Source organism: Thermobia domestica, chromosome 4 (assembly GCF_964235325.1).
Source record: "Thermobia domestica chromosome 4, izTheDome1.hap1.1, whole genome shotgun sequence".
NCBI classification, from domain to species: domain Eukaryota; kingdom Metazoa; phylum Arthropoda; class Insecta; order Zygentoma; family Lepismatidae; genus Thermobia; species Thermobia domestica.
In genome coordinates, this window is record NC_137457.1 from 15,352,344 (window position 1) to 15,378,257 (window position 25,914).

General features: G+C 37.2%; 2 protein-coding genes and 1 long non-coding RNA gene across 5 annotated transcripts in view; 2 read left to right on the forward strand and 1 right to left on the reverse strand.

Annotated features, from left to right (window-relative positions):
• Positions 1–5,438, forward strand: part of LOC145683252 (uncharacterized) — a 107,080-nt gene extending 101,642 nt beyond the window's left edge. For all 3 annotated transcript variants that reach the window (XM_081754625.1, XM_081754624.1, XM_081754623.1), the window contains exon 11: positions 5,283–5,438. The gene's annotated coding sequence lies outside the window, so the exon portion shown is untranslated. The remainder of the gene's footprint in view (positions 1–5,282) is intronic.
• A 3,670-nt stretch (positions 5,439–9,108) lies between these two features.
• On the forward strand, positions 9,109–25,122 carry LOC145683253 (uncharacterized). The gene is made up of 2 exons (XM_081754626.1): positions 9,109–9,333; positions 24,497–25,122. Exons 1-2 carry the CDS (start codon positions 9,255–9,257, stop codon positions 25,120–25,122), a joined length of 705 nt encoding a protein of 234 aa, XP_081610752.1. The 5' UTR covers positions 9,109–9,254.
• Positions 21,512–25,914, reverse strand: part of LOC145683254 (uncharacterized) — a 76,710-nt gene continuing 72,307 nt past the window's right edge. The window contains exons 3-4 of the long non-coding RNA XR_014130983.1: positions 24,532–25,367; positions 21,512–21,816 (exon numbers count right to left, since the gene is read on the reverse strand). This is a non-coding gene — a long non-coding RNA (uncharacterized LOC145683254). The remainder of the gene's footprint in view (positions 21,817–24,531; positions 25,368–25,914) is intronic.

Genomic DNA, 25,914 nt, shown 5'->3' on the forward strand with positions numbered 1-25,914 from the left:
ATCGATGTTCGAAGGTGGTGGCTGAAAAGCGACAAAACTCTCTTGGTTATCTTTATACAAATTTCAATATAATTTGCCTTATATTTAATTTAAACCACTCCCGAAAGAAATTCGCCTAACCTACAATGCTATGGAATGCTATGCAATTCGCCCGTTTGGGAGTTAGACAAATTTCTCCTCCCACGTAAAGAGAATCACGCTATTTCGTAGCCTTTCATTATACGCAACCAACATTTCTTTGCTGTTTTGCAGGTTGTATAGAAGCTATGAAATGTTAGAGATTTCACACAGGATTAGATAAACACAGTTAACGCTTCCATTTCCCTTAAGAGTCTTCATCCCGGCGAAATTAAAATACCGCTAATTTTACAGTAATTATGTGATATCTTCAAATAGATAAAAGATAATTGAAATATGGAACAAGAGCGCACTAGACAATATTATTTTGCGTGAGGTACCGTTATCACAAGTCACCTAGTGGCTTTCCGTTTTCAGCTGTTTAGAAACGCGAAAATAAATGCCGATTTTCAAAATGGCTCGAAATCGAAAGCAGATAAGTGAGTCGTGATAACGGTTTCTCATGTAAAATAATATTGTCTAGGGCGCTCTTGTTCCACGTTTCGATTATCTTTTATTTATTTCAAGATATCACATAATTACTGTAAAATTAGCGGTATTTTAATTTCGCCGGGATGAAGACTCTTAAGCGTATTAACCGATTTACTCCATTAACGAACCGTCACCCCGCGTAGCTTAGTCGCTAACCCTTTTGCCTTCGGTGCGAGCGGTCGCGGGTTCTGATTCAAAGTGGGTAACTTGATCGAAAAAGTGTAAAACGCTTTTTCAGGTCAGCCACTCTGAATGAGGTTTTCCTCATTCACACCAGGCAAATACCGGGATGGTTCCTAACATATAAATCCCAGGCCGTTTCCTTCCCTTTCTCCAGATAGTGTGCTCGCTGAGGGACGTCATTCCTCAAACATGACGGGCTAAATGGCCATATATGCTGAAAGACCAGAAATCTAAATCCTAAAATCAATTTATGAACTCGGCCTAAATGCTCTAGCTGTTGATTGCAAAGAAAAAGATTCCAAAATTCACTTTTGTTCAAGAGTTCTCGTGCCTACAATGTTAGTAGTTCCACTCAGGGCCGTGCCGTGGGGGGGGCGAGTGGAGCGACGGCCCCGGGCGCCGAAGTAAGAGGGCGAAAAATTCGGGAGAAAAAAAAGAAAAAAGATAGGAAAAAATACTTGGAATGTATGTATGGATCGCCGTCGTATACTCTCGGCCCGGGCGCTAATTTTCCACGGCACGGCCCTGGTTCCACTAAATGATCGTAATAAATAAAGATCGTTATGCTGAAGCCCGTGAAGTCCACTTTCTTTAAAAATTCTTTTTTTATGTTAAAATGAACTCTGAGGGAATGCTATCCATGGTTGAAACGATATCTTCCAACGTCCATTAGACTCAGGTGAAAATTGAAGTCAAAGTTGACCTGTTATGTTAAACTCCTAAGTCAACAGTTGATTCTCTTTTAAATAAGCATTTTGGACGTATGAGCCCCCGATCAATCGTTGGAGTGTCACATGTCAGTCATTCTTAATGAAGCTGTTCCAAGACCGAGTATCTCTGTACATCAACAGTCTGATAACAAGCATCCTGATAAAAAATACTCAGATTTAAATGCATTGTGCATCTTCGATAATGAAATGTAATAAAATTTTAAATTGAAGCAGCTACGTATAAAAAACCAATTTACTTTATCTTGAAAAGTAAAAGGTAACTAAATAAAGTTCTTCTCGTTCTAGAGTAGGCATAACAAAAGAGCAATACAATGGAACGGTACATACCCTTAAGTTTCGAAGTAACCTCCATCAGCACCAACACCTTTTGCCAACGTTCCTGAATCTGCGCAATATCCTGGTGATAAAACTCTTCCGTTATGGATGCAACGAAGTCCATGAGTGCATTCCGCAGGTCTCCCACATTTGCGAAGGGTCTTTCACGGAGATGGTTGTTGAGGAAATGAATCATATGGTAATATGCTGGCGTAAGATCTGGAGAATATGGTGCATGACAGTGTCTCTAAGCCAAGTTGCTGAGGGGTTTCCCGGGTCCTCTTTGCCACATGTGGCTTGGCATTGTCGTGCAGGAACAGCACACCTTGCGATTCACCAATATCAGCTCCTTCTGCCGCAATGCACGGTACATCCCCTATAACTGCTGAGAGTAGAGGTCAGCAGAATAGTCTGACCAGGTAGAAAGAGCTAATAATACACCACGTGCCGACAGTTCCACTATAAAGAGAACTTAACCTTTCGTGGGTGCAGAAATGGTCTTGAGGTGTGGGAAACATGATCACATAGAGACAACTAATGTCTGGTACACCTGGGACTGTATAAAATACCCATTTTCGTCACCAGTGAGCAAGTGATCAAAGATTGGTGTGTTCAGGTTCCGAATAAGCAAGGACAAACGTGGTGTCGCTCGTTGTTCCTTGTTGGATGCCGACAATGTGTAGGGTACCCTCTTGCTTAACTTGTACGACTTTCCTATCTAATGAACGTGCAGTCTGCCTGCTTCAACGGAAATATGGAACCTTTCTACAAGATCATCACTAGGAATGGCCGGTTTTCGGGTGTGAACGGATCCGGTTCCGGAAACGGTTTTTTGGATCCAGGTCTGGAACCGGTTCCCAAGATCCAGTTCTGGAATCGGGTTTTCGGATCCAGGTCTGGAACCGGTTCCTAAGATCCGGTTCTGGAACCGGGTTTTCGTATTCAGGTGTGGAACCGGTTCCTAAGATCCGGTTCTATTACCGGATTTTCGGATCCAGGTGTGGAGTCGGTTCCTAAGATCTGGTTTTGGAACCGGGTTTTCGGATCAGGTCTGGAACCGGTTCTGAAAACCGGATCTCTGAGAACCGGTTCCTCGTGGAACCGGTTCTGCCGGAACCGGCTCTTTGTGACCATCTTTAATCATCACACGTTAGACCAATGTCCTCCTCAATGGTTCCTTTCAGGGCTTCGTCATCTAACGCATGTGGCCGTTCACTGCGAATTTCATTTGAAAGTCTCACATCTCCCGAACGGATCACATCTCTTGGAAGCAATGTCTGGCAGGATATTGTTCACGACATTCTCTCCAAATGTTAGGCATATGCGGCAACTGCAGGACCAATTTAAACTCAAACAACGAACAGACGCGAACAAGCTGCTTGGAAATCTCCATTCCTCTTCGACACTGGACGAGGTATGACTACACTGTAAAAAACATTCGTAGGTAAATTTACAAAAAATGGTGGCAATCTGTTTGCCACTCCTCTATGTAAATCAACTTACACCTATAAAGTAAAATTACTAATACGAAATGGTGTAAAAGTACACTTTTTATCAATAAAAATATCATATTTTCTTATAAATTTACTGCAAATTTGTAAGAATACACTGTAAATGTTGTAATTTAATATAAGATAATATATATCAACTTACTAAATGAAGGGTAAATGATTTTACATTGATCTTTGGCAATTTAATTGCAAAAAAATTTTTTTAGTGTACTATATATGCGAATCGTGCTTGTATTTCTAAACGTCAATGGTCAAACTTCCGATCACTTGGTAGGCACGTGCCTTATTTCATTTCCTCTCTGTTAGGGTATGATTAATGGGCCGCCAAAAACGGTAAGTTTTTTGGTTACCTCATACAACGTTAGGAAATGAAACATGGTGGAGAAATATTTTTTACAAGAAATTTTAAATTCGTTTTAAATTCGCTATTGTTACCCTAAAAAGCCGTTAAGTTAAACACAATATAGGCCTACAAATTTTTCAGATCACTAAAATTGTATCGACATCCAGAAGCGACATTTAATATATACTCCTATAACCTATTTATCTATATAGATGTTATCTAAAAATATTGTTTTGTACCTAAGCAATTTTCTTTCCTCTCGCCTCCAAAATTTGTCAAAGTAAACTTTAAGTAGAACTACTAGTTAGTTGTGTTATTCTTGGCAGGTAGTTTTAGCTATCAAACGCAGTCCTGTTATAAAACCCTTGCCAACCGCCTTTGTTTGAAAGAAAAAAGGGCAATTCTCTTACCTACAGTTGGAATTATATTTTTAAAATGTTGATCTTTCCCAGTTGAGATCTAGGGAACAAATATTAGAATTTCCTGTGTACGGTTGCTAGAATAGCGCCTACTGGAAAAACGTGAAAGCCCAGATTTGTTGAATAATACTGTTAGTATGTTCAATTCAAACAAACGAAAGAGCAGGGCCGTTGCCCCCCAGAGAAGCTCCCCACCGTCCGAGGGGAAACATTTTAAGACAAAATTTTCTTACTCCATATAAGATACGAACATGAAATTAAAAAACAAGTACCAGCCAGGTTCACTACATAAACAAAACAGCACACAAAAGGTATATATATAAAAAAAAATGAATCGTGGGTCCATTTCAATGAAAAATGTCTACTATTAGGGGCCTAGAAAGAATATTTATTCGTATGGCTTTGATATTTGTCAATAGTGGCTCCTTAATTAATTTGTCATGTATGGAACGGGCCCAGGGTCGTAACTAACGGCCCTGCAGACCTTGCCGTAAGGAAGGGCCCACAGGTTTCGGGGACACATAAAGAGTAAGAAAAAGAGAGAACCCAAGAATTGGAGAGACAACTTTTCTAGGGGCCCAAATACGTTCTCCCCCCTAGAAAAAATCTAAGTTACGGCGCTGCTGAAGAGGGAGTACATTTTGGGAATAGTGGCGGAAGAAATGAAAGGAAAGATTATAAAAGTTTGGGGTACAGAAAAACTTAAAGAAACTTTGAAGACAATATGGACGCACAGTTTCTGCATTATACGAGAAAAATCAGCCAAAACCTAAGAAGGGTTCAGCATTCGATCAACGATTAGCCCAGTATGGGCCAGTGGCGGATCCAGGGGGGCGATCGGGGCGCCAAAAACAACTTAGTTTGTAGCTTCTTTAGACTCAGTAATGTCTACCGAACAGGAGAGGAAATGGATTTATGGTCTTTAGTTGCTTCTTTTTCAAGTCTAATTCTAATTGGCTAAGATAATTCTGGTGAGCCAACCAGCGTTCAGAAGCAATCTCAGGAATTTTGATTTTATATTAAGTTTCAACTCTATTGTATTGCACTTACAATACTCTGTTGTATTTAGTTAGTTGTTGACGTAGGCCTACTGTTATACAATTATTATTTTAAATTAAGACTTGCTTTGTTCAGAGATATTAATTTCTTTGTATATATTTGTCTTCTGCAGCTGCTGGTGTTAACTGTCAAATACTTCAAGCGACTTCCCGAAGACCAACAGAAGAAATAACATTCTAAAAGAAACAATGAAATATAAATAATTATCCTTATCTGTGTAATTATTTTTCTTAAATAAATAAATAAATGTAAGGGGCTGTACATATAATACGTAACGCTATATTTGAATTTTTCCCCCTTCCTTCTTCCTTGTCACACTTCGTAACGCAAGGCCGAACCCATCCCCCTTTTGTTACGTAACATTTTATGTTTTTCACCAATTTTGGTTATTTTGGGAGGTTATTACAACAAAAAGCTATTTTTAATGGTAGAACGTTTTATTACAAAATGCCTGTATTCTGAATATATTTATAGTGCCTTTTCGGTAACAAATCAAAGTATTAAAAATGAATAAAGGGATTTAGGATTTAGATTTCTGGGATTTCGGCATCTAAGACCATATAGCTCGTCACGTTTGAGGAATGACGTTCCTCGGCGAGCACACTATCCGGGGAAAGGGAAGGAATAAAGGACTGGGGAAGGAAGGAAGCGGCCTGGGACATATAATTAGGTATCAGACCGGTATTTACCTGGTGTAAATGAGGAAAACCCAGGAAAACCTCATTCAAGGTGTCTGGTCTGAAAAAGCGTGTTACATTTTTTCGACGGAGTGACCCCACTAGGAATCGAACCCGGGACCGCTCGCACCGAAGGCGAAAGCGTTAGCGTCTACGCTCGCAGGGCCACAAAAAATTATAAAAACGTAATATTATTTTAATCAAATGAGGTTGTTTAATTCATCAGCCCTAATTCTTCGAAACTGCATACTGTCGTCAGAAGTCCTAAAATTTAGGTCTAGTGCCTATATTTTTAGGACTTCTGCCGTTTAGGACTTCTGGATGTCACCCTCGTTTCCCCAAGGAGATCCCCGTTTCCCCATCTTTTTAGGTCACTGATGAAACAGGTGAAACAGGATCTGAAGAAGTGACATCGACCTCTTTTTCAGGGATCTAGGATGCTTCGTGCATTTGAATTTCGCCAGTCTAGACGTTACAAAGTTCTCTTCTTCCTCGACCACAAGAAGCCGCACACGTGAAGGAGCAGGGACATCTCGTTTCTGAACAAGTTTCCGATCATCATCTTTGAAGTTCAGTTTACCCTTTTTCAAATTCTTGTTGACCTAAATCAATGCTAGAATGACAATAAAACAGCATTTCTTCAGAGATATTCAAATGCATTTAAAAAAATAAATAAATAAAAAATAGTATGAGATGAATATCCGACCAATTAGGTTTTCAATATTTATTTTGGTCTGCAAATAGTGGATCGTTCCGTCGTGGAAAATGTTACTTTACGAAAAAGAGTTTCTTCTATTTCACATGCGAAACCCATTAGAAGAAAAGAGTGAGTGATGGTTCAGAATGAGTGATGAAGTTTTAAATAACGTTCTCAGAAATAACGATACGAGTGGGAAGGCGAGGGCATTTTCAAGCGGTGATTACGATTCACGCTTCACTAATTACAGAAAACAGAAAACTAATTACAGAAAACGTAATCTCTTGTACGTACACTCATGTCCAAAATGATTGTCGCATATTTCTAACTGTCTTCCTGTAAGAATATAATTTGATAATGATTTTGCAGGGTACTTTTAGTCATTCACAACAGGAAGGATAAATTTTCGTACTAAAATGTAAGTAAATACGAATTTCCGCCTTTTTTCTAATAGATAAATTTTTCATTGCTGTTATAACAATTTTGTTGAAATTGAGATTGATTTAAGTTTAAAATTCCTCTCAACAGGGAAGCTATATGAGACATGGACTTATAGCTTAACATGGGATCCGAACCACAGCTCTCGCCGGCAATTGAACTCAGGACTCCCTTTTCAAAGGATGTAACAGATTTTTGTTCCTGTGGAATATGTTACAACTGTTTGTATTAGTGTATATTGAACGAGTTTCACCACTAATATAGCTGTTTAATTTTTGTGAAAATGTTATACATTATCTCGTACAGTCCTCGACGACAGTAACTCCTCCATGAGTGATCTATTCTTTGTTCTAACTTACACGTGCCTGGCGTACACAGTGTTGCTTACGACAATTCTCATCTCGTTTTAGTGACGAAACGAGAAACTTCTGAAATCTTGTGGGTAGCGGTGCATATCTGTCTTCAACATTGCGGGGAGAGGGGAGACGGGTATTACAGTTCCCATAATCATTTCTTTTAAGCGATGTTCAAAATATTTATGAAGTTGAAAAACAATGCTGTGGGGGATAAGGAGGACATAGTTGTCTTCAACATTGGGAGGTGGGCAGATTTGACGCTTATTCAGGGGGGACATCAACTTCATCCCACTTTCCTTTGTGGCAATCGGACACAAATCATCACATTTCTACTCAAAAAATACATTTCAAATCGGATTATTGGGGGGCAGTGCCTCCAGTTCAAAGATTGGAGGGGACTTTTTTCCCCTCATCTCCCCCAGGATTTGCGCTAGTGCTTGTGGGAAACACTAGTTCACCCAAGTCTTAAGTCTTGAACACTGTTATAGCGTTACATGAGTAATAGTAAATGTGACTTAGTGTAAAAACTATAAATTGATAAAATGATAGCACGAGCATAATGAACAGCATTTATCAACGTGTACAGACATTCAACTCGTTACATAATACACTCCAATAATAAATACGGTTCAAATGTTGTTATACCACACCATACGTGGACCTCTCGTCCGAAGTAAAATGAAATGAAATTTTTAAGCTGTACGTCCTACGGTTATACCAGCTCGGCTAAAGGAGACAGTGATAAGGAGAAATGAATAAAATGGTGGAGTGAAGAAAGTGGGACAACCCCGAGAAAACCCACGCAAACGGTGTTTGTCCACCACAAAGATCACTCGGGACGAGCTGAGATCGAACCGAGAACCCGGTGAACGCTCTACCACTGAGCCACCGCGGCTAACTCTCGTGTGAAAGAATTCTTGTAACTTGTCGAGGAAATGAAGAAAAAATCAAAGCATAAACTTTGTCCATAAGTTTTCAAAACGAGACTACAAAATCGAGTATCGAGACGGAACAAGATTTCTACAAAATTTACGAAACGGGACAACCTTATTTCTCAACTCGTCTCATCTCGTGGTCAAAACTACTTATCTATGTCAATTAATAATTTGACTTCCTTTAATGTCAACCATGGAGGATCACGTTACAGAAGCACAAGATGATAATATATTACAAGGAAAACTTATTAAAAATTACATCTTTCCTGATTATTATTATTATGATGAAGTACTCTACCTGTTGGCAGGTCCTGGAACTAATGAGGTTTTAATTTATTAATTTCCTGATCATGCAAAGTAATTCAAAGAAAACCATACCGAAAGTCCGTTTACTACAAAGGAAAAGAAAAAAAAACCTCTTTACACCTAAATATCAAAATAAATTTCCTTATTCTGCAAATCGATCTATTACCAGGCAACTGTACTTTTTCTCGTTGCTATTTTTGCAAATCTAGGAGAAAAAGATGATGTACAAAATGAATCATTGTCAAGGGAAGAGTGCCATTTGAGCCTCCAAGGTAAAACTCAGATTCCATGTTTACTTAAACCAAACAATAAATTTCTCTTTGCAATGCAAAAGGACGTCATCTATGTCCAAATATTTTCCTTTTCCCTCCTCTGCCAACAGTATTTATCGTTCTTACTTAAGAATAACCGAGAAAAATGCTTTTTTCCAGTGAATAAGCAAGGAAATAGGATCACACCTGCATCTTGGATTCCCCCATATTTTATAACGTCCGCTAATACAGTAATCAGGATTCTTAAATAATAATAATAATAATAAGCTTACGCCTAACGGCTAGAGTACATACAAGCGACCTTAACCAATCGTGAAGAAAACTTGAATTGTCTAGATCAACATATAAATTGACAACAGAGGCAGAAGGTACTCACTCACTAACAGAGTCTCAGTTTGGCATCATGTGTTCCTGGGTGTTCACTTTCATTGGGATCTTAGCTCTCTCCGGAACCGTTTTATCATTACCTCGCCCCAATGCAGGTAAGAAAAGTTCTTTCGTATCTCAATCACTTATATAGGGTTTACTAATAGGAACATCAAAGCTTCAAACGTTGTAAGGGATAATTTTGTCTATTTTCCCTTTATCTTATATCAAAGTGTTCTTTCTTAATATTACTGCATCATTTTTGATAATAAACTAATAACTGGAGTAGAAAATTATATATATATATAGGGTAGGTCAAAATAAGTGTTAGAAGCCAATATCTCGCGAACTATACATCAAATAAGAAAAATGTTAAGAGCCAATGTACAATACGGAGGGGCCTAAAAAATGAGTCAAACACTAGGTTCCCCCTGCCCCTCATTTTGGGGAGAGGGGTGTATGGAACATAGGTCAAGTGATACCTCGTTCGAAAGAGCTTGTAAAATTGAACAATTTTTGTAGGAAACAATTTTTGATATGGGGCACCGTTTTCAAGATGGCAACCCAAAATGGTTCTGTATCAGATAAAATTTCCAGTACTTATAAATCAGAAACGGCTGAGTAGAAAACGGTGAAACAAAGGTGTTCAGAGTCAATGTACAATACAGACAGCCTAAAATATGGGTTAAACACGAGAGTCCCCCGCCCCTATTTTGGAGGGAGGGGTGTACATGGAATTTTCAAATGGCAATATAGGGCGAGTGATACCTTCTTTGATAGATCATGAAATACCAAAGAGCTTCTCATTTGACCTATGTTCCCATTTGAAAATTTCACGTACACTCCTTCCCCCAAAATGGGGGCGGGGGAACCTCGTGTTTGACTCATTTTAGGTCCCTCTCTATTGTATATTAACTCTTAACATTTTTCTTATTTGATGTATAGTTCGCGAGATATTGAATTGTAACACTTATTTTGACTCGCCCTGTATACATGACACTCCAGCATATCCATTCATTTAACACGCTGATACCTACGTTCCTAATGCACATAGAAACAACTGATGGCAGAACTTATACTGAAGTAAATATCGCCAAAAATTCATACCATCACAAAACTAATTTCTTGAAGAATTTCAAAAAGTACTATACTTGATATAAATGCCAAATATACCGCGTACAGTTTTGCTTATGGCAATAAGTATTAACTAATAGGAATTGCCACTGTCAGTTATTAGCCCTTTAACGGGCAAGCATCGATAGCATTACCATTAAAATATTTAGTTTGCTTTTATGGTTGAGCCATGTCTTCCTCATCATAATTTCGTAAATTTTAAAGTATTTTTGTACTTTGGTTACAAAATACAAGGTGTTTATTTAAAAGCAACATTTCCATAAAGTAGGTCTTATGTGTAGCTACTGAGCAGCAATTGCCCTATTATGGTAAAATATCATAAGAATTCTTTCAGTAATTACCAACAGTTTCGTTGAAATATTTTCGTACAGAACAAGAAACCACAAATAAAAAATAAAAAAAGAAAGAACTTTCGCGGAACGTAGGAGATAAAGTTTCTATAATTCTAAATTTGACTGTCCCCTCTTGACGAAGATTAGAAGTATCTAAAGAAGCGACCCGCAAATCATGTAAATGAATATTGCATAAAAGCAAAATTGCCAATTAAATGATCACCGAGGTTATAATTCTTGCGGATAATGCAATAGAAATAACACGCTAACAGTGATAGACACATTAAGTTGTTTAAGGACCATCATTATTTGCTGTGTAGTCTCTGTGTTGAAATGACGTAAAGTTCAAATCAAGCAACCTAATAATCGAACCCACGATTTCCCAATTGCATAAAAAGGACACTAAATACTAACACATGCTTGCGAGGGAACAATATCGCACACAGACGACGACTTGTAAACTGTGTATAAGACATAGTCGATGTAATTCGTAATCTAATTTACTTTCTATATTACAAGATAGTACTCAAGAAAGATATAGATGTTTTTAGTCCTCCCTCTGGACTATTCTCGAGTTAATGAAATGAAATTGTATTCAAAGTAGGCTTCAAATTTTAATATAGAATATTCACTGCTGGAAATTCATTTAAGAACAAGCAGTACGGATTCACGATTATAGCCGTAAAGCGATACACATGAAATTAATGGTGGTAAGAGTCTAAACGCAGTGCCAGTGGGACATCCCGAATATGTTATGTAGGGCAAGTCAAAATAATGAACCCGATATCAGAATTTATTGTGTGGATTCTGATAAGCAGACACTATTCTGAGACATGTGCTAAGAAAGGTTAAACTGTCGAAGTTTTCTTCAAACATACGCAAGTGTTCTATACGACCACCTCGCGTAACACCACACGCATCAAGTCAATAGCCTATCTCCTCCAAAACCTTTTCTACAGGGTGTCCAATATACAATGCAACCCCGAAGTTTGGAAAAGTAGAACTTTTGAACCTGAAGAGAAACACAAATAATGTTTATATCAAAATGAAGCTTTGTTCATGCATATATTTTTAAACTAGGAAGGAATAATTGAAGTACACTAGGAACCACACAGTGTTGCCAGATATAACCGAAGGTGTAAATCAATTTTTTTTTTTTGCAAAACATGTAAATTGACTCATAACTCATACGTACGTATGGATGTTCTGTCATTAATTTTCAGTTTAGTTGGTGTAGCTTGGAAAATATGAAGTAGAAAAAAGAATTTTTCATTTCCACCGATAACTAATCCTATGAGGCCTCTGTAAGGAGGAACTAGGGAAATCGTAGTTTTCATAAATTAACACTCTGAATTGTCAACATTGCTGATGTTTCAGTGCATCAAAAGGTGCGTTAAGGATTTGTCTACATTACACAATTCCTGAAAACAACGAAAAAGAAACTTTGAAATTATCATGATAAAACTTGTACTTACATGCACCCGGCAACACTACTATTAATTTCTATGGAGCTGCTTAAAGCAAGAGGTATACAAGAACAATTCTCGAACTATACAAGACCTGAAAACGAACATTCGCAGTGCCATTGAGAACATTAACACTTCTACTCTTCGTAAAGTTGCTCCCAACATGGTGAAACGTGTGAACCAGTGTTTAAATCAAAACAAGGGCACTTCCAGCGTCGCTATTGAGCTGAAAACTCGTTTCATGATAGCAGCAGTGTTGCCGAGTGCATGTAAGTAAACATTTTATCATGATAATTTCAAAGTTTCTTTTTCATTGTTTTCAGGAATTGCATAATGTAGACAGATCCTTAACACACCTTTTGATGGACTGAAACATCAGCAATGTTGACAATTCGCAGTGTTAATTTATGAAAACTACGATTTCCCTAGTTCCCTCTTACAGAGGCCTCATACGATTAGTTATCGGGGGAAATGAAAAATTATTTTTTTCTGCTCCATAGTTTCCAAGCTACTCCAACTAAACAAACTGAAAGTTAACGACAGAACATCCATACGTATGAGTTATGAGTCAATTTACATGTTTTGCAAAAAAAAAAAAAAAAAAAAAAAAGATTAGCACCTTCGGTTACATCTGGCAACACTGTGTGTTTTCTAGTGTACTTCAATCGTTGTTCCTAGTTTAAAAATATATGCATGAACAAAGCTACATTTTTATATAAACATTATTTGTGTATCTCTTCAGGTTCAAAAGTTCTCCTATCCCAAACTCCGGGTTGCATTGTATATTGGACACCCTGTAGCATGTTGCGGTCAATCGGTCAATATCAGCCATGGCTGCTGTGATGCGGACACACAAGTCACCCAATGTTGTTGGAAGTGATGGTACGTAAACGTGATTCTTTTTCACAACCCGTAGGTGAGTATCTCCGATATTTGGTAGATACAGAAATGTCGTTGCACACTAATCACAGACTTGTTTACACAATAATCAAGCACACACAAAGATCTGTTCTCCCGTCAACGCCATTTTCCATAACTGCTCGCTGCTGACTACTAGCAGTAGAAAGTGAAAACACTGTGAACAAGGGCGCCGATTTTTCTGTAAATTTGGGGGGCCCATTCAGATGCAGAAGGTATATATATATGAGGATTTGAAGTCAAATTGCATTCAAATTATGTCAAATATTGTATATTCATAAATACAATAGGGGGCCCATATGAGCTTTGGGGGGTCCGGTCCCCTCACCCCCCCCCCCCGAGGACCGGCGCCCTTAACTGTGGAAATTAAACTTTGAAAGTTAGCCTTTCGAAGCGCATGTCTCACAATAAGATATGTTTAGTAGATTTCACCAAATCAATTTCTGAAATTGGGTCCGTTATTTTAACTTACCCTGTACTCAGTGGCGTAACTAAAGGCTTGGGGGGCCCTCCTGCAGACAACATGGAGCGGGGCCCCTTCTCTATGCCCCACTTCACGATTTGAGGGCCCCCTGATGGCTTGAGGCCCCCCCGCAATGTGGGCTCTGCGGGGCCCTTATTTACGCCCCTGCCTGTACTATGTTTATGTCTAAAATTTCTCATTGATGGCAGCTTCTATTTTACTCATCTTAAAGTTGCCAGACAAAACCACTAAGCCAGAAGAATAGGGAGAGGACGACGAGTTCCTTTCTTTGTGGTTCATAAAGGGTAAAAACATGCTCGAAATTAAGAAATTAAGTAAATGGATAATTTGAGAATTAAGAATACCACGCCTGTTACCAGGCACGTAGCCAGGATTTTGTAATAGGGGGGGGTCCGAGACATGAAATACTGTGGTTATCACACCAGAGTTCGATTATTCTAAACTATTTTACTGGTAACATATACTGGTTCGTTTAGTCAGGATTTCGTGATGGGGGGGGGGGAGTTTGATATGAAATATTGTGGTTATCACACCAGGGACTTGATCAATTTAAACTATTTTACTAGCAACATATATTGGTTTGTTAAGACTTTAAAATTAGGACATATTAGCAAGGGCGCCGATTTCTCTGTAAATTTGGGGGGGTCCATTCAGATGCAGAAAGGCATATATGAGGATTTTAAGACAAATTGCATTCAAATATGTCAATATATTGTATATTTATAAATACAACAAGGGGGCCCACATGACCCTTGGGGGGCCGGCCCCCCAGGATCGGCGCCCATGCATGTTAGTAAGTATTTTAGCAACAAACTATGAAGAAATCTCGAATAAAAGAATATTTATAAAAATATCTTTTTAAAAAATTACAATATCTACGTTCTTTCTTCTGTTCATCCAAATATGACAATTTCCCTTTCATTATGACCTCAACTATTAAAAAAAAAGTACGTATCCAATAATATCTTGTAAAATATTTTATATCTGCGTTCCTTTCTCTGTTGAATCAAATGTTAACAGGACTTGCTTTCCACATAACTTTTTTGTTTTTATTATTCCGTCAATTACTTTCTGTTCCAAATGACAAGTTAAAGGAGCAGTAGAAAACCGTTTCTGAAATAACATGTTTGATAGTACAGGGAAGCGATGATAAAAATTTATTTTTATTTTAGCTTTATTTTTATCTTTATTTTTAACGCTGATTCTTCCTATTTCTTGTTTCTTTTTGTTTCGTCCTTCCTTATTTTTTTATTTCTGGTCTCGAAGTGGGGGGTCCGGACCCCCCTGACCCACCCCTTGGCTACGTGCCTGCTGTTACAAATTTAAATTATCTAAATACATCCAAGATTATGTATTTAGGGGCTTAGACAAACGTGAAAAGAAATAAAAACACTTGCAAGAAGATCAGTCAAAAGAGCTGAACAAAAACTGACAGCCATTGTTGGAAAACCCTGGAGCCGCTAGTGGAAATGAGATTTATTTTTGCATTGATGTTCGAAAGATATTCTGCTCGTAAGCGTCAATTATAGACTCCTTGAAGTGTTTGATTAACTCGTCAACACTTGAGTGAAGGCCACCGTGAGAAAGCAGAAATAAATGTCAGACTTTACTGTCAATAAATATCTAAGGCTAAGAAGTGAAATAGTAAACCTCCTTCCATTGTTGAAAGAAATGGTTCGTCATTTTCACTCTTAATGCAGTCCAACTAAATAACTTTGAAGGATGCTGATTTTCATCTCTGTCTGGCTACGGTTTTATGATCTTTTCCCTTTGCAATACAGGTGTTATGCGTACCGTACTACGCTCGAAGGAGGAAGTCTATTTGAGATGCTACGAGGGGCGTTCAAGTCAAATCGGGACTTTTGAAAAAGCTCAAAGACTGGGAGGTACATTTATTTTTCACGTAACTTCCTGCTACAGTTACGTTCTTATCCCAGTGTTTAAGTAATACCTGGAGGGCTTTGGAAAAATAAAATAAAATCTTTGTGTTTTACGTCCCACGGTTACGCCGGTTAGGCTAAAGGAGACGGTGATGATGAAAGATCAGTGAAATGGTGGAATGAAGAAAGTGGGAGGAAACGGGAGAACCCCGAGAAAACCCACGCACAAGGTGTTTGTCCACCACAAAGTTCACTTGGCGGGGGCTGGGATCGAACCCGGGACCCCAAGCATCAGAGGTGAACGCTCTGGAGGGCTTTGGCATAGAGAAATTTGTGAGTAGGTTTGACCATTTTAGAAGAGTCTGATTCACTTAATTATCACTGTGGAAATGTTGACCTGCAAGTAATTCTTTAAGGGATTCAAACACATGGAATCAGTTACTGCTCCTCCGATTCAGCCTAGACTTGAACTCCATTATACCTGTCAAAAGTTGATGAAGCGCGGACTCATTTTACGGAACACTGGTCATGAATTATTACGTTTACTGTTATCTAACGAAAAAATACACTCGTTTGACCAATTCCATAGCCAAGGTCAAAGATAACCTGTCGAGTGTGTTGAACGTGCTTGGGACACTATGATAAACGTATATATTTATCAATGCTTTCGCACAGTTCCCACTGTAGTGCGTCAAAAATGTGCGCTCACTTCTTGCCCCTCCTTTCCTGTGATTTATAAAATATATATGATCCATGATAACTTTCTTCTTTCTAAAATAACTTGTTTCTGGTACAATGTCATTAATTTTTCTCACGGTTATGAATCATTTCTGCTGTTTAAAGTTGATAATCTTGCAGAAATCTTACAGCTTAACCTCCCACGATTATGCCTGTTAGATTAAAAGAGACGGGGGGATTAAAGCCCAAGTCAATGATAGTGAAAAAATTGGTGCAATGAAAATGTAAAAGGAAACGGAAGTATCCGAGAAAACCCACGGACACAATGTTCTCCACCACGAACTTACTTCGCGGGAGATTGAACCAGGGACCACATGCATCGGAGGTCAGCGCTCTACCACTGAACCACCGTGTCTCCTATTTGAAGTGGATGAATAATGCTGGAGGAAATCTCGTCCGCCCCTAACTTTAAATATATATGTTTCTTGAATTTAATTTGGATTGAGTATAGCCCGCTCCCCCCAGTGATTTTTAACGAATCATAGTGATTCTAACGATTCATACTAGTTCATAATGAATCGGAATCGCATGTTATAAAGATTTAAGATGTAAATCTTGTGGTAAGGAAGCTTTAGTAGTAGTAGCAGTAGTAGTAATAGTAGTAATAGTAGTAGTAGTAGTAGTAGTAGTAGCGGTAGTAGTAGTAATAGCAGTAGTAATAGTAGTAGTAGTAGTAGTAGCGGTAGTAGTAGTAATAGCAGTAGTAATAGTAGTAGTAGTAGTAGTAGCGGTAGTAGTAGTAGTAGCAGTAGTAGTAGTGGTAGTAGCAATAATAGTAGTAATAGTGGTAGTTAGTAGCACTAGTAGTAGTAGCAGTAGGAACGGGTTAGAAGGCCCGCAGGGGTTGGTTCAATCAGCGCTAGATATAAGTAGATAGGCCAGGTTCTGTTCTAGATATAAGTAGTAGTAGTAGTAGTAGCAGTAGTTGTAGTAGTAGTAGAAGAAGTAGTAGTAGTAGTAGCAGTATCAATAGTAGTAGTAGTGACTCTTCCAGTTCCGGTGACAAAGAACTGGGGGTAGCGGGCTATACACAAGCCTTTAATTTTTTTAAATCCGATTTTTGTGATGCAACGAATTTCTTGTTATGTAACGTTTTACTTCTTTTTAAGTACTTCTTTCGTTACATTTATAGCCCACAGTTCGAATACTAGATACCAGTCACAACTAAGAACTAGTGATCGCACAAACATGAAATTAAAATCATCACATATACATCACAATTACCTTTTTCATTTTTCAAAATCTCCATTAATTTATTTTCAGTTGTCATAGCAACTCGAAACAAACAGTTATTCGTAATTACTGCTCCTATGATTACTCATTAATTATCAAGGATCTTATAAAATAGAGGATCTGCCCTTACACCATTATCTTGAAGCCATACGTCACAGTTTCGCCACTCCTACTCTGTCCACTCCAATAGGATCGCAATGTTTTGAGTCAACAATCATGGCGAAAACGAAAGTAGCCAATCAGACGTGCCGATGTTCGGTTGTTTTTTGGCTTCATCGATTTAATAGGATGAAGATACATATGGGCAGATCCTCTATTTATAACATCCTTGTTAATTATATATATATATATATATATATATATATATATATATATATATATATATATATATATATATATATATATATAATCAACAAAATATTATCTATTTTTCTTCTTCTTCTTAAGAACAGATTGTGCACTATTAAACACCTTTGAGCACAATAGCTACAAGAAAAATGGAAGTAATTCACATGAAAATAATGCACAGATATACAATATCGTTGTAGTGAGACTCAGTGTGTGTTTTGTTCAAGATTAGAGACTTACTTCCCTTGTATAGGGTTGAATTTAACGAGAGGAAGGAATGAGAATCGTTCGTTTCTACAAATGCATCGCTAGTTATTTTTTTAAATGTCAAGTATTAGGATACAGAAAAGGCGTAAAGACTCTGCAAGTGAAATAAAATAAAAACTTTTGGATATTTAATACCTCCTGAATATCGGACCGTGCAATACCTGAATTTAATCCACATTATAATCACTTAGTCTTAAAGTGCGTTACTTTTAGACAAAATAAAAACGATAAATATAATCTGCTAACCAGGGTCTACCCTTAGTATTTCGGGGGAGCAGTGCTGATTTATTCTGTTTATTATTTTATGGACGTATTATAATGGTCTCCGAGGGGGCACTCTCAAAGCTCCGGGAGGGCAGTGCCCCCAAGAACATGCCTGGAAGAAACACTGGTTAATACTGTCTATTTTTATAAACAATACATTATTATTATTATTATTATTATTATTATTATTATTATTATTATTATTATTATTATTATTATTATTATTATTATTATTATTATGTTTTCTGTATTTGTGCAGATCCTGGGAATAATGGGGTGGTTTTTTTAAAAATCTTGATTAATAAAAATGAAAGTTCAGTGTGCTAATTTGGTAGTTGTTGCATTTAAAATATTATTATTTTAAAGAGAATTAGTATTACAGCCTCTTAGAACTAAAACATCTCAGCATAAGAGGTAGGTTCCATTCTTTGTTAAGTAAAAGTGGAAGTTAAGTAAAAGAACAGTTACAGCCTCTAGGTCAGCGTTTCCCAATCTTTCTCAACTTGCGGCACACTACAGGTGTAAGTTTAATTCTCGCGGCACACTTATAGATATTTTTATATTTTATTTATAAATATGAAACAGAGTGGTATTTTTTCTGTGATTACGGAGAAGAAAGCTCAATCACTGGTTTTCTCCCGTAGTAAATCATTATGCTTTTTTTCATTCTAATTTAAAAATAGAAAATAATTGCAATGAAATATTGGACTCAAGTTTTTAAAAATACGCTTCCTAAGAACTTTTTACTAAGAAGGAAGATCACTAAATAACGAACGAACAAACAAATCTATTTTACTTTCAAAACACAAATGTAGGTAATTTGTATGCATGTTTGTTTTGTCGAAAGGATTGAATGACATTTTAAATTTTCAAGTTACGAAATAGTCTGCAGCAATAAACAAGCAATAATGGTCATAACAAACTTAACAAATACTTTTTTCAACATTAGAAATATACCTAGGTACAGAAAAGTAACAGGGTATGAAACTTAAAATTGTATACTCATAGTAGTTGTGCATAGTAATGTGAAATGCAAATATACATTTTTCCCTACGTTTCGCAATTTGATTGCTATAGAAGTAATGATTTTGTTTCGATTTCCTCGCGGCACACCAGTGTGCCTCGGCACACCGGTTGGGAAACGCTGTTCTAAACGCTAAAAGTACAATTTATTAATATAAAAGAAATTTACAACTTTTCAAAAGAAGAGTAATTACACTATGAATTACCCTTCTCACAGCTGTTACTGAATTAAATGTTATAAAACCAATGTTCGCAAGGACACTAATACAAGAAAGCTCAATTTCTGTTTTTAACTAAATTTTACATGTTTTAATAAAAGCAGACTTACATGAACATCATATGAGAAACTCTCAACCCAAGTCCAAGGTTTTCTCTAACGTGCATGCAGTTCCGGATTTACGTCTAAGCAAAACAACCTATAGCTTAGGGCCCCACTCACTTGGGGCCCCAAAAAATTAAAGAAAAACTGATTGTAATGTAATTTCCAAATAACAAGAAAAAGCAAGTAAGATAAAACGCACATACAACAATGGTGTTTTGTATTATTATGAACTAGGTTTTTATGAAGCAAGTAATAGGGCTCTATTTCTCAGCCCCACTTCTAATGATCCCCCTGTTATTCTGCCTCGCTCATAATGGAGCCCCCGTTTCCCAGTTCTCTTGTAATGGGCCCTTATCTCCATTAGATATCCATTTGGACCATAAATTAGTAATTAGCATCTATTCGAAACCTAAAAAACGGCGATATTTTGTAGCTGAAAAAGAAAGCTTGACGTATAAAGGGTCCCTTTCAATAGCTTAGCGCCCCATCAAACCTTAATTCGACACTGCGTGCATGATTAAATACGATCTCAGATAATTCGTTAGTTCCCTCCGTCTGTCTCTCTTGGTAGTCACCAAGACCAATGATATCCAGGTCCCTTATTTTATTACAAATATTTACTCATTAATTTTCAATCAGATCCTCAATTATGAGTCTTTCGAGATTAAAAGTTCCAATAGCTTACAAATCACCTTCTTCCTTTAGGACAGGTCATTTTCGAAAAGAAAATATATTAATAGTCCATTAAGATTACAGACTCAAGGCTTTCTTCTTTCAAATACACTTGAGCACTAAAAACTTCCGTCTTATTTGTATCTCCATTAATTATATTTTGTTCTCATAAAAACTTTGTTCTCATAACAATTTCAAGTTTGGGCTTGAAAGTGTATCTTCCCTCGATTTTCAGCTTCCTCTTTCAACTTCCAATATTTTCGTCTATTTTTCAAATTATCGATCAGTTGTGTTCTTCTTCTCCCTACTCCTCGTTTTCCTTCCATCTTTCACTCTATGACAAAATGTAGAAGATACACGGAGAAAAATGCATAATCCAGTCGGCATGTAAATGCTGTTTTTACCAGGTTATGCGTGTCACCACATTAAAATGAAATGAAATCTTTAAGCTTTACATCCCACGATTATGCCGGTTACGCTAAAGGAGACGGTGATGATGAGAGATGAGTGAAATGGTGGAATGAAGAAAGCGGGAGGAAAGGGAAGAACCCCGAGTAAACCCACGGGCACGGTGTTTGTCTACCACAAAGTCCACACTGAGCAAGCTGGGATCGAACCAGGGACCCCAAGCGATGGAGCTGAACGCTCTACCACTGAGCCACCGCACCCCCGTCATCGCATTAAGTATTGTTATTTCATCCGTAGTACGATCTACACGAGCGTCCAGCGAAAATTTTGTATTATGGGACCACCATTTCAAATCTAGAATTAACGCCATAACCATTCCACAGTGGTAACTTATATATATAATGTTGTTACCACCTTCCTACGACTATCCTCTCTTGGTTCTTTCTAAATCTGTGACTCCCTACCTTACGAGAGCAATAAGACGTCATATCATTCTGTGAGAAGGAAAGAGAGGAAAGATAATTCTAACACGAAATCCAGACGCCGAACTCTAGACTTGGCATCGTGTTCCCACCTGTTGTACTTGTATACATGAAATTACATTACTTAAGGAGCGTAAATACGATCTATATACATATCTATAACTGTTTTCTTGTAAGAATATAATTTGATAATGATTTTGCAGGGTACTTTTAATACTGATTCTATGTGTATAATCGGGAAATATATATTTGTGGTTTTCATAGGAAAAGAATTATAGATACGAAAATTAGAATGAGTAAAATAAAATGTTGCTAAATGGACAAAAAAGTTTTATTTTCGTTTTATTGTTCTTATTTACTGCTCTTTTGACATGAAATTTGCCACATACATGTCTTTGCAGATTATTCACATATTAACATTATAAAAAAATACCGGGCGAATTCGTTACAAAATTATATTCCTATAACAACATATTTATAGACATGCGACAACAATTTTGGGCATGAGTGTACCTATCCACACGGAAATCCTAGTCCTTTTCTTTCTCAGTGTAATTTCTTCGCAAAATGTGTTCACTTCATTTGGCCTTCCTACTAAGGATTTTGTCCGCAAGCGTCGTCTTCTCTCCTATAAGTACAGAAATAAATATTATATTACAACGGAATAAAAACTAACGACATACGGTACTAGCTTTTGGCACCATAAAAATACCTTTATTTTCAATCTTTTCGAAATCTGCGCATGAGAGCTCTTTCTCAAGTATGTAATTGTGTTCATCTGGCTATGATCTATCGGCTTATATATTTTCTATCATTCGACAATATTTTATTTCATAAGAAATTTAAGTTAGTGATAATTTTCGTTCATACCTCAATAGCCACACGATTCATTGTCGTCTTGTTAGCGTTATAATAAGCAGGTTGATGAAAGTCGAACCTTAACCTTAACAGGTCGCGTACTTCTTACACATTAACAATTTTTAGATTTACTAAAAAAAAAAAAAAAAAAAAAAAAAAAAAAAAAACTCCATTTCAACGAAAAGTACAAACCAGCTTTAATACTAATATACATAATTTTTGCAGCCCAATTGAGGACCTGAATTCTAAAACACTCTATAACGAGGGCCGGCACTAGACAATTTGCCACCCTTTTCTCCAGAGAGAATAAATCTTAAAAGCCAAGATTTTAAGTATGTACCCCATCATGAACAATGAAGGGGAGGGAAAATGCACTCGCACTCAGAAAGGTCTAAACACTACAAATGGAAAATGAAATGAAATGAAATCTTTCACTTTTACGTCACACGGCTTTGTCGGCTAGGCTAAAGGAGATAGTGATGATGAGCAACGAATGAAATGGTGGAATGAAGTGGGAGGAAACGGGAGAACCCCGAGGAAACCCACACACACGGTATTTGTCCACCACAAAGTTCACTTGGCGGGAGCAGGATTTGAACACTACAAATGGAATCTCATTGTCTGTTTTTTTTCCTAAATAGCAATTTATTATATTAGGAAAGACAAAGCAAACACACTTGCAGAGGAAAGATAGTACTCCTTTTTATAGAATCCAATATCGAGCTTCAATCTCAATATATCAGTTTGCAATTCCACTGCAACTAGCTTTTTTATTTCTTGATTTTCCTTCTACATCTTAAAAACTTGTTTCCGTCTTCAATGATAAGGAACTTGCTTGTGACAAAGAATAGTTTTCATATCAAAACTGTGATAACTAACTAAATGGAACAGGTATTCCCTACTGTTTGACAATTGAGTTCTTGTATTTGACAACAATCAAGCAATTCATACTGGGATTTGTTCAACCATTTGCTTTAGTACTGTCCATGTTACCTTAAACTAATATGACCTAAGCATGATTTATGAACGTAGTATTCACATAGAAGGTCAGTTAGTAAATTTAACTACCATCATCATGAAGTATATTTCCAACAAGAAATATTTATTTTAAATAGTATAGTTATGACAGATTTTTCCGACCCGTAATAATGAACATATGGTAGAGCCCTTTTCGCATTTTGTGTTTTTTTTTCGTCAGTCTATTTTTCAAGAGCTATTCACTCACGTAATACAGTGGTCCAAAAGCCATTAAGAAGTTATAACCGTTAATAACTTTTTTAACATTTATTATTACTTTCCATTGATATTTCACATACTTAAAGACCAAGGATGGGAGATAGTTTACGCTTATGTATGAAATATAAACTCAGGTAGCTGTCCTCGATTATGGGCCTCACAAATGCAGGCTCTGTTTAGCACATGATTCATGACAGAGGTTCAACACTTTTGATCCGAGTGCCCGTAATTCTGCACAAATATCGCCCTTGAGCTGCTGTATTGTTCATGACTTGTGCATGTATACTTTGTTTTTCAGATACCCCTGAAGAAAATATTCGTGCAGAAATACGGGCACTCGGATCAGAAGTGTTGATCTCCTGTCATGAATCATGTGCTAAACAGAGCCTGCATTTATGAGGCCCATAATGGAGGGCAGATACCTGAGTTTATATTCCACTATTCAGCACATGGTAAATGTAAACAATCTCCCATCTTTTGTCTAAGTCTGTGAAATATCAATGAAAACTAATAATAATAATAATAATAATAATAATAATAATAATAATAATAATAATAATAATAATAATAATAATAATAATAATAATAATAATAATAATAATAATAATAAACAAATTATTCATAGTTATAACCCCGTCGTGACTTATGACCAGCATCCTAAGTTCAATTCAAAACCTTTTTTTACATAAAAATAATAAATAATATCAGCCGAATTGAATAATACTCAAGTGTAAGACTTTCTTGTTCCTTCTGAAAAATATACTCCCATAGATCTGAAACGTTTTGCAATTCAGGTCTTCAATTATATCTATCGACTGGTATATACTGTATATATATATATATATCGTCTCTGGGCATTTTTGTTATTGTTGTTAAACACGTTCACATTAGGTATGGTACTTGTACCGATTATAGCCCGGGTCCCTAATACAGCCCACTCACGATATATCTGCAGATTTACGTTGGTGCTAGTAGATGACAATATAAACTACGTCCTCATGAAAAGTGTATACATATTTGCATGGCCCAGAAGACATAGTTTATATTGTCATCTAGTAGCATCAACGTAAATCTGCAGAGATATGGTGGGTGGGCCATATTATTGACCCGGGCCATAATCGGTACAAGTACCATATTTTTTCTTGTTTATTCGTTGTAAGATATTTCCAGTATTTCTGATTTAAATTTGTAACATTGTTATACTCTAATTCCAGAGTCCCTATTGAAAAGGAGAGAAGTTCTAACCTACCCAGGCAGCCAAAGCTCCAGCCTTAGTCAATCATCCAGCGGAAGTCTCACTGCGAATGGCGCCTCAAAATCCCAGAGTTCCAGTGGAAGTTCCAGCGAAAGTTTTACGACTGGACATCGCCCTGGGTTTCTCACAGGACATCGTCCAGGGTTCAACTCAGGCTCTAGTAGTCAAAGTCAGAGTTCCAGCTCCAGTGGAAGCTTCGTAGGAGGCGGCCACCATCGTCCTGGAGGAAGCTCTTTTAGCAACAGTCAAAGTGGAAGTTCTAGTCAAACTTCTGGAGGCCACTTCCGGCCTGGTCTTCTTGGAGGTTCTTCCAGCCAAAGTAAAAGTGAAAGTTCAAGTAACAGCTTTGGTGGAGCAGGCACATTTACTGGAAGTTCCAGTCAGAGTTCGAGCTCCAGCGGTAGTGGATCAAAGTTCGGAGGAGGCTCAAGTGGAAGTTCTAGCCAGAGTTCCAGTTCCAGTGGCAGTTCCGGTTCTGGAAGTTTTAGTTCCAGCTCCAGTCAAAGTAGCTCTTTTAGTGGCTCCAATGGTCACCGACCAGGATTTCACATTCCAAATGGAATGTGTCGGGGCCATGCATGTTAATTAAGGTATTGCTCAAACTTTCACACACAAAATATTGTTCCCGTTCAGATTTTCCATGTTTGCGAAATAGTCTGAAATCACTAAATTCAGAATGTAACTCGTCAGACCATAATTCCAAAAATGTTATGAATGTTTACTCAAGAAATACACATGGTTTTATATTTGTTAATGCAACTTTTTGTTATTTCTTAATATGAATCCAGGTTTACTTTAGCCGTGCAAAAACAATTGGTAACTTATAATATCTGAAAATGAAAAAGAAATATGTAAGAAACAAAATTTTACTTTCAACTTGTTTAAAACTTGCACAAATTTACTTTATATCTATATACACAGATATAATTACTAAAATCAAAATTGTTTCTTTAATAGCAAATATATGATGGTGAATTAGAAAGTTTACCTCGAGTAGTGGCATAATTTCTTAGTTTAGGTGCAGAAGAAGTGCAAGTAGGCATAAAGAAAGCACTATAACGGTACCCTAGTTGTGTTCAAGACTTTTAATAGGGATACGCAAGCCTTCTAGGCTAAGGGCGGATTTTCATGCAAACTTGCATTGCGTTCTTTGCTTGTGATTTCTATGTGTAGTCAACAGAAAGTTATGTTACACATTGAACACGTACTTACACAAATTTCTCAATTGACTATTCAGTCAAATTACAAGCAAAGAACGCAATGCAAGCTTGCATGGAAACCTCTTCTAAATCTGTGGCGTAAAGCTTGCACTTACACGACTGGAAACTTAACTAACCAAGGCTACAGCAAACCTGCAAGTTCCTCTATTCCAAGCTT

Excerpts from the sequence above, each read along its gene's own strand:
- LOC145683253 (XM_081754626.1), top strand. The coding sequence starts at position 9,255 with ATGTGTTCCTGGGTGTTCACTTTCATTGGGATCTTAGCTCTCTCCGGA. Across the intron at positions 9,334-24,496 it reads ATTACCTCGCCCCAATGCAG|AGTCCCTATTGAAAAGGAGA; the intron begins GTAAGAAAAGTT and ends CTCTAATTCCAG.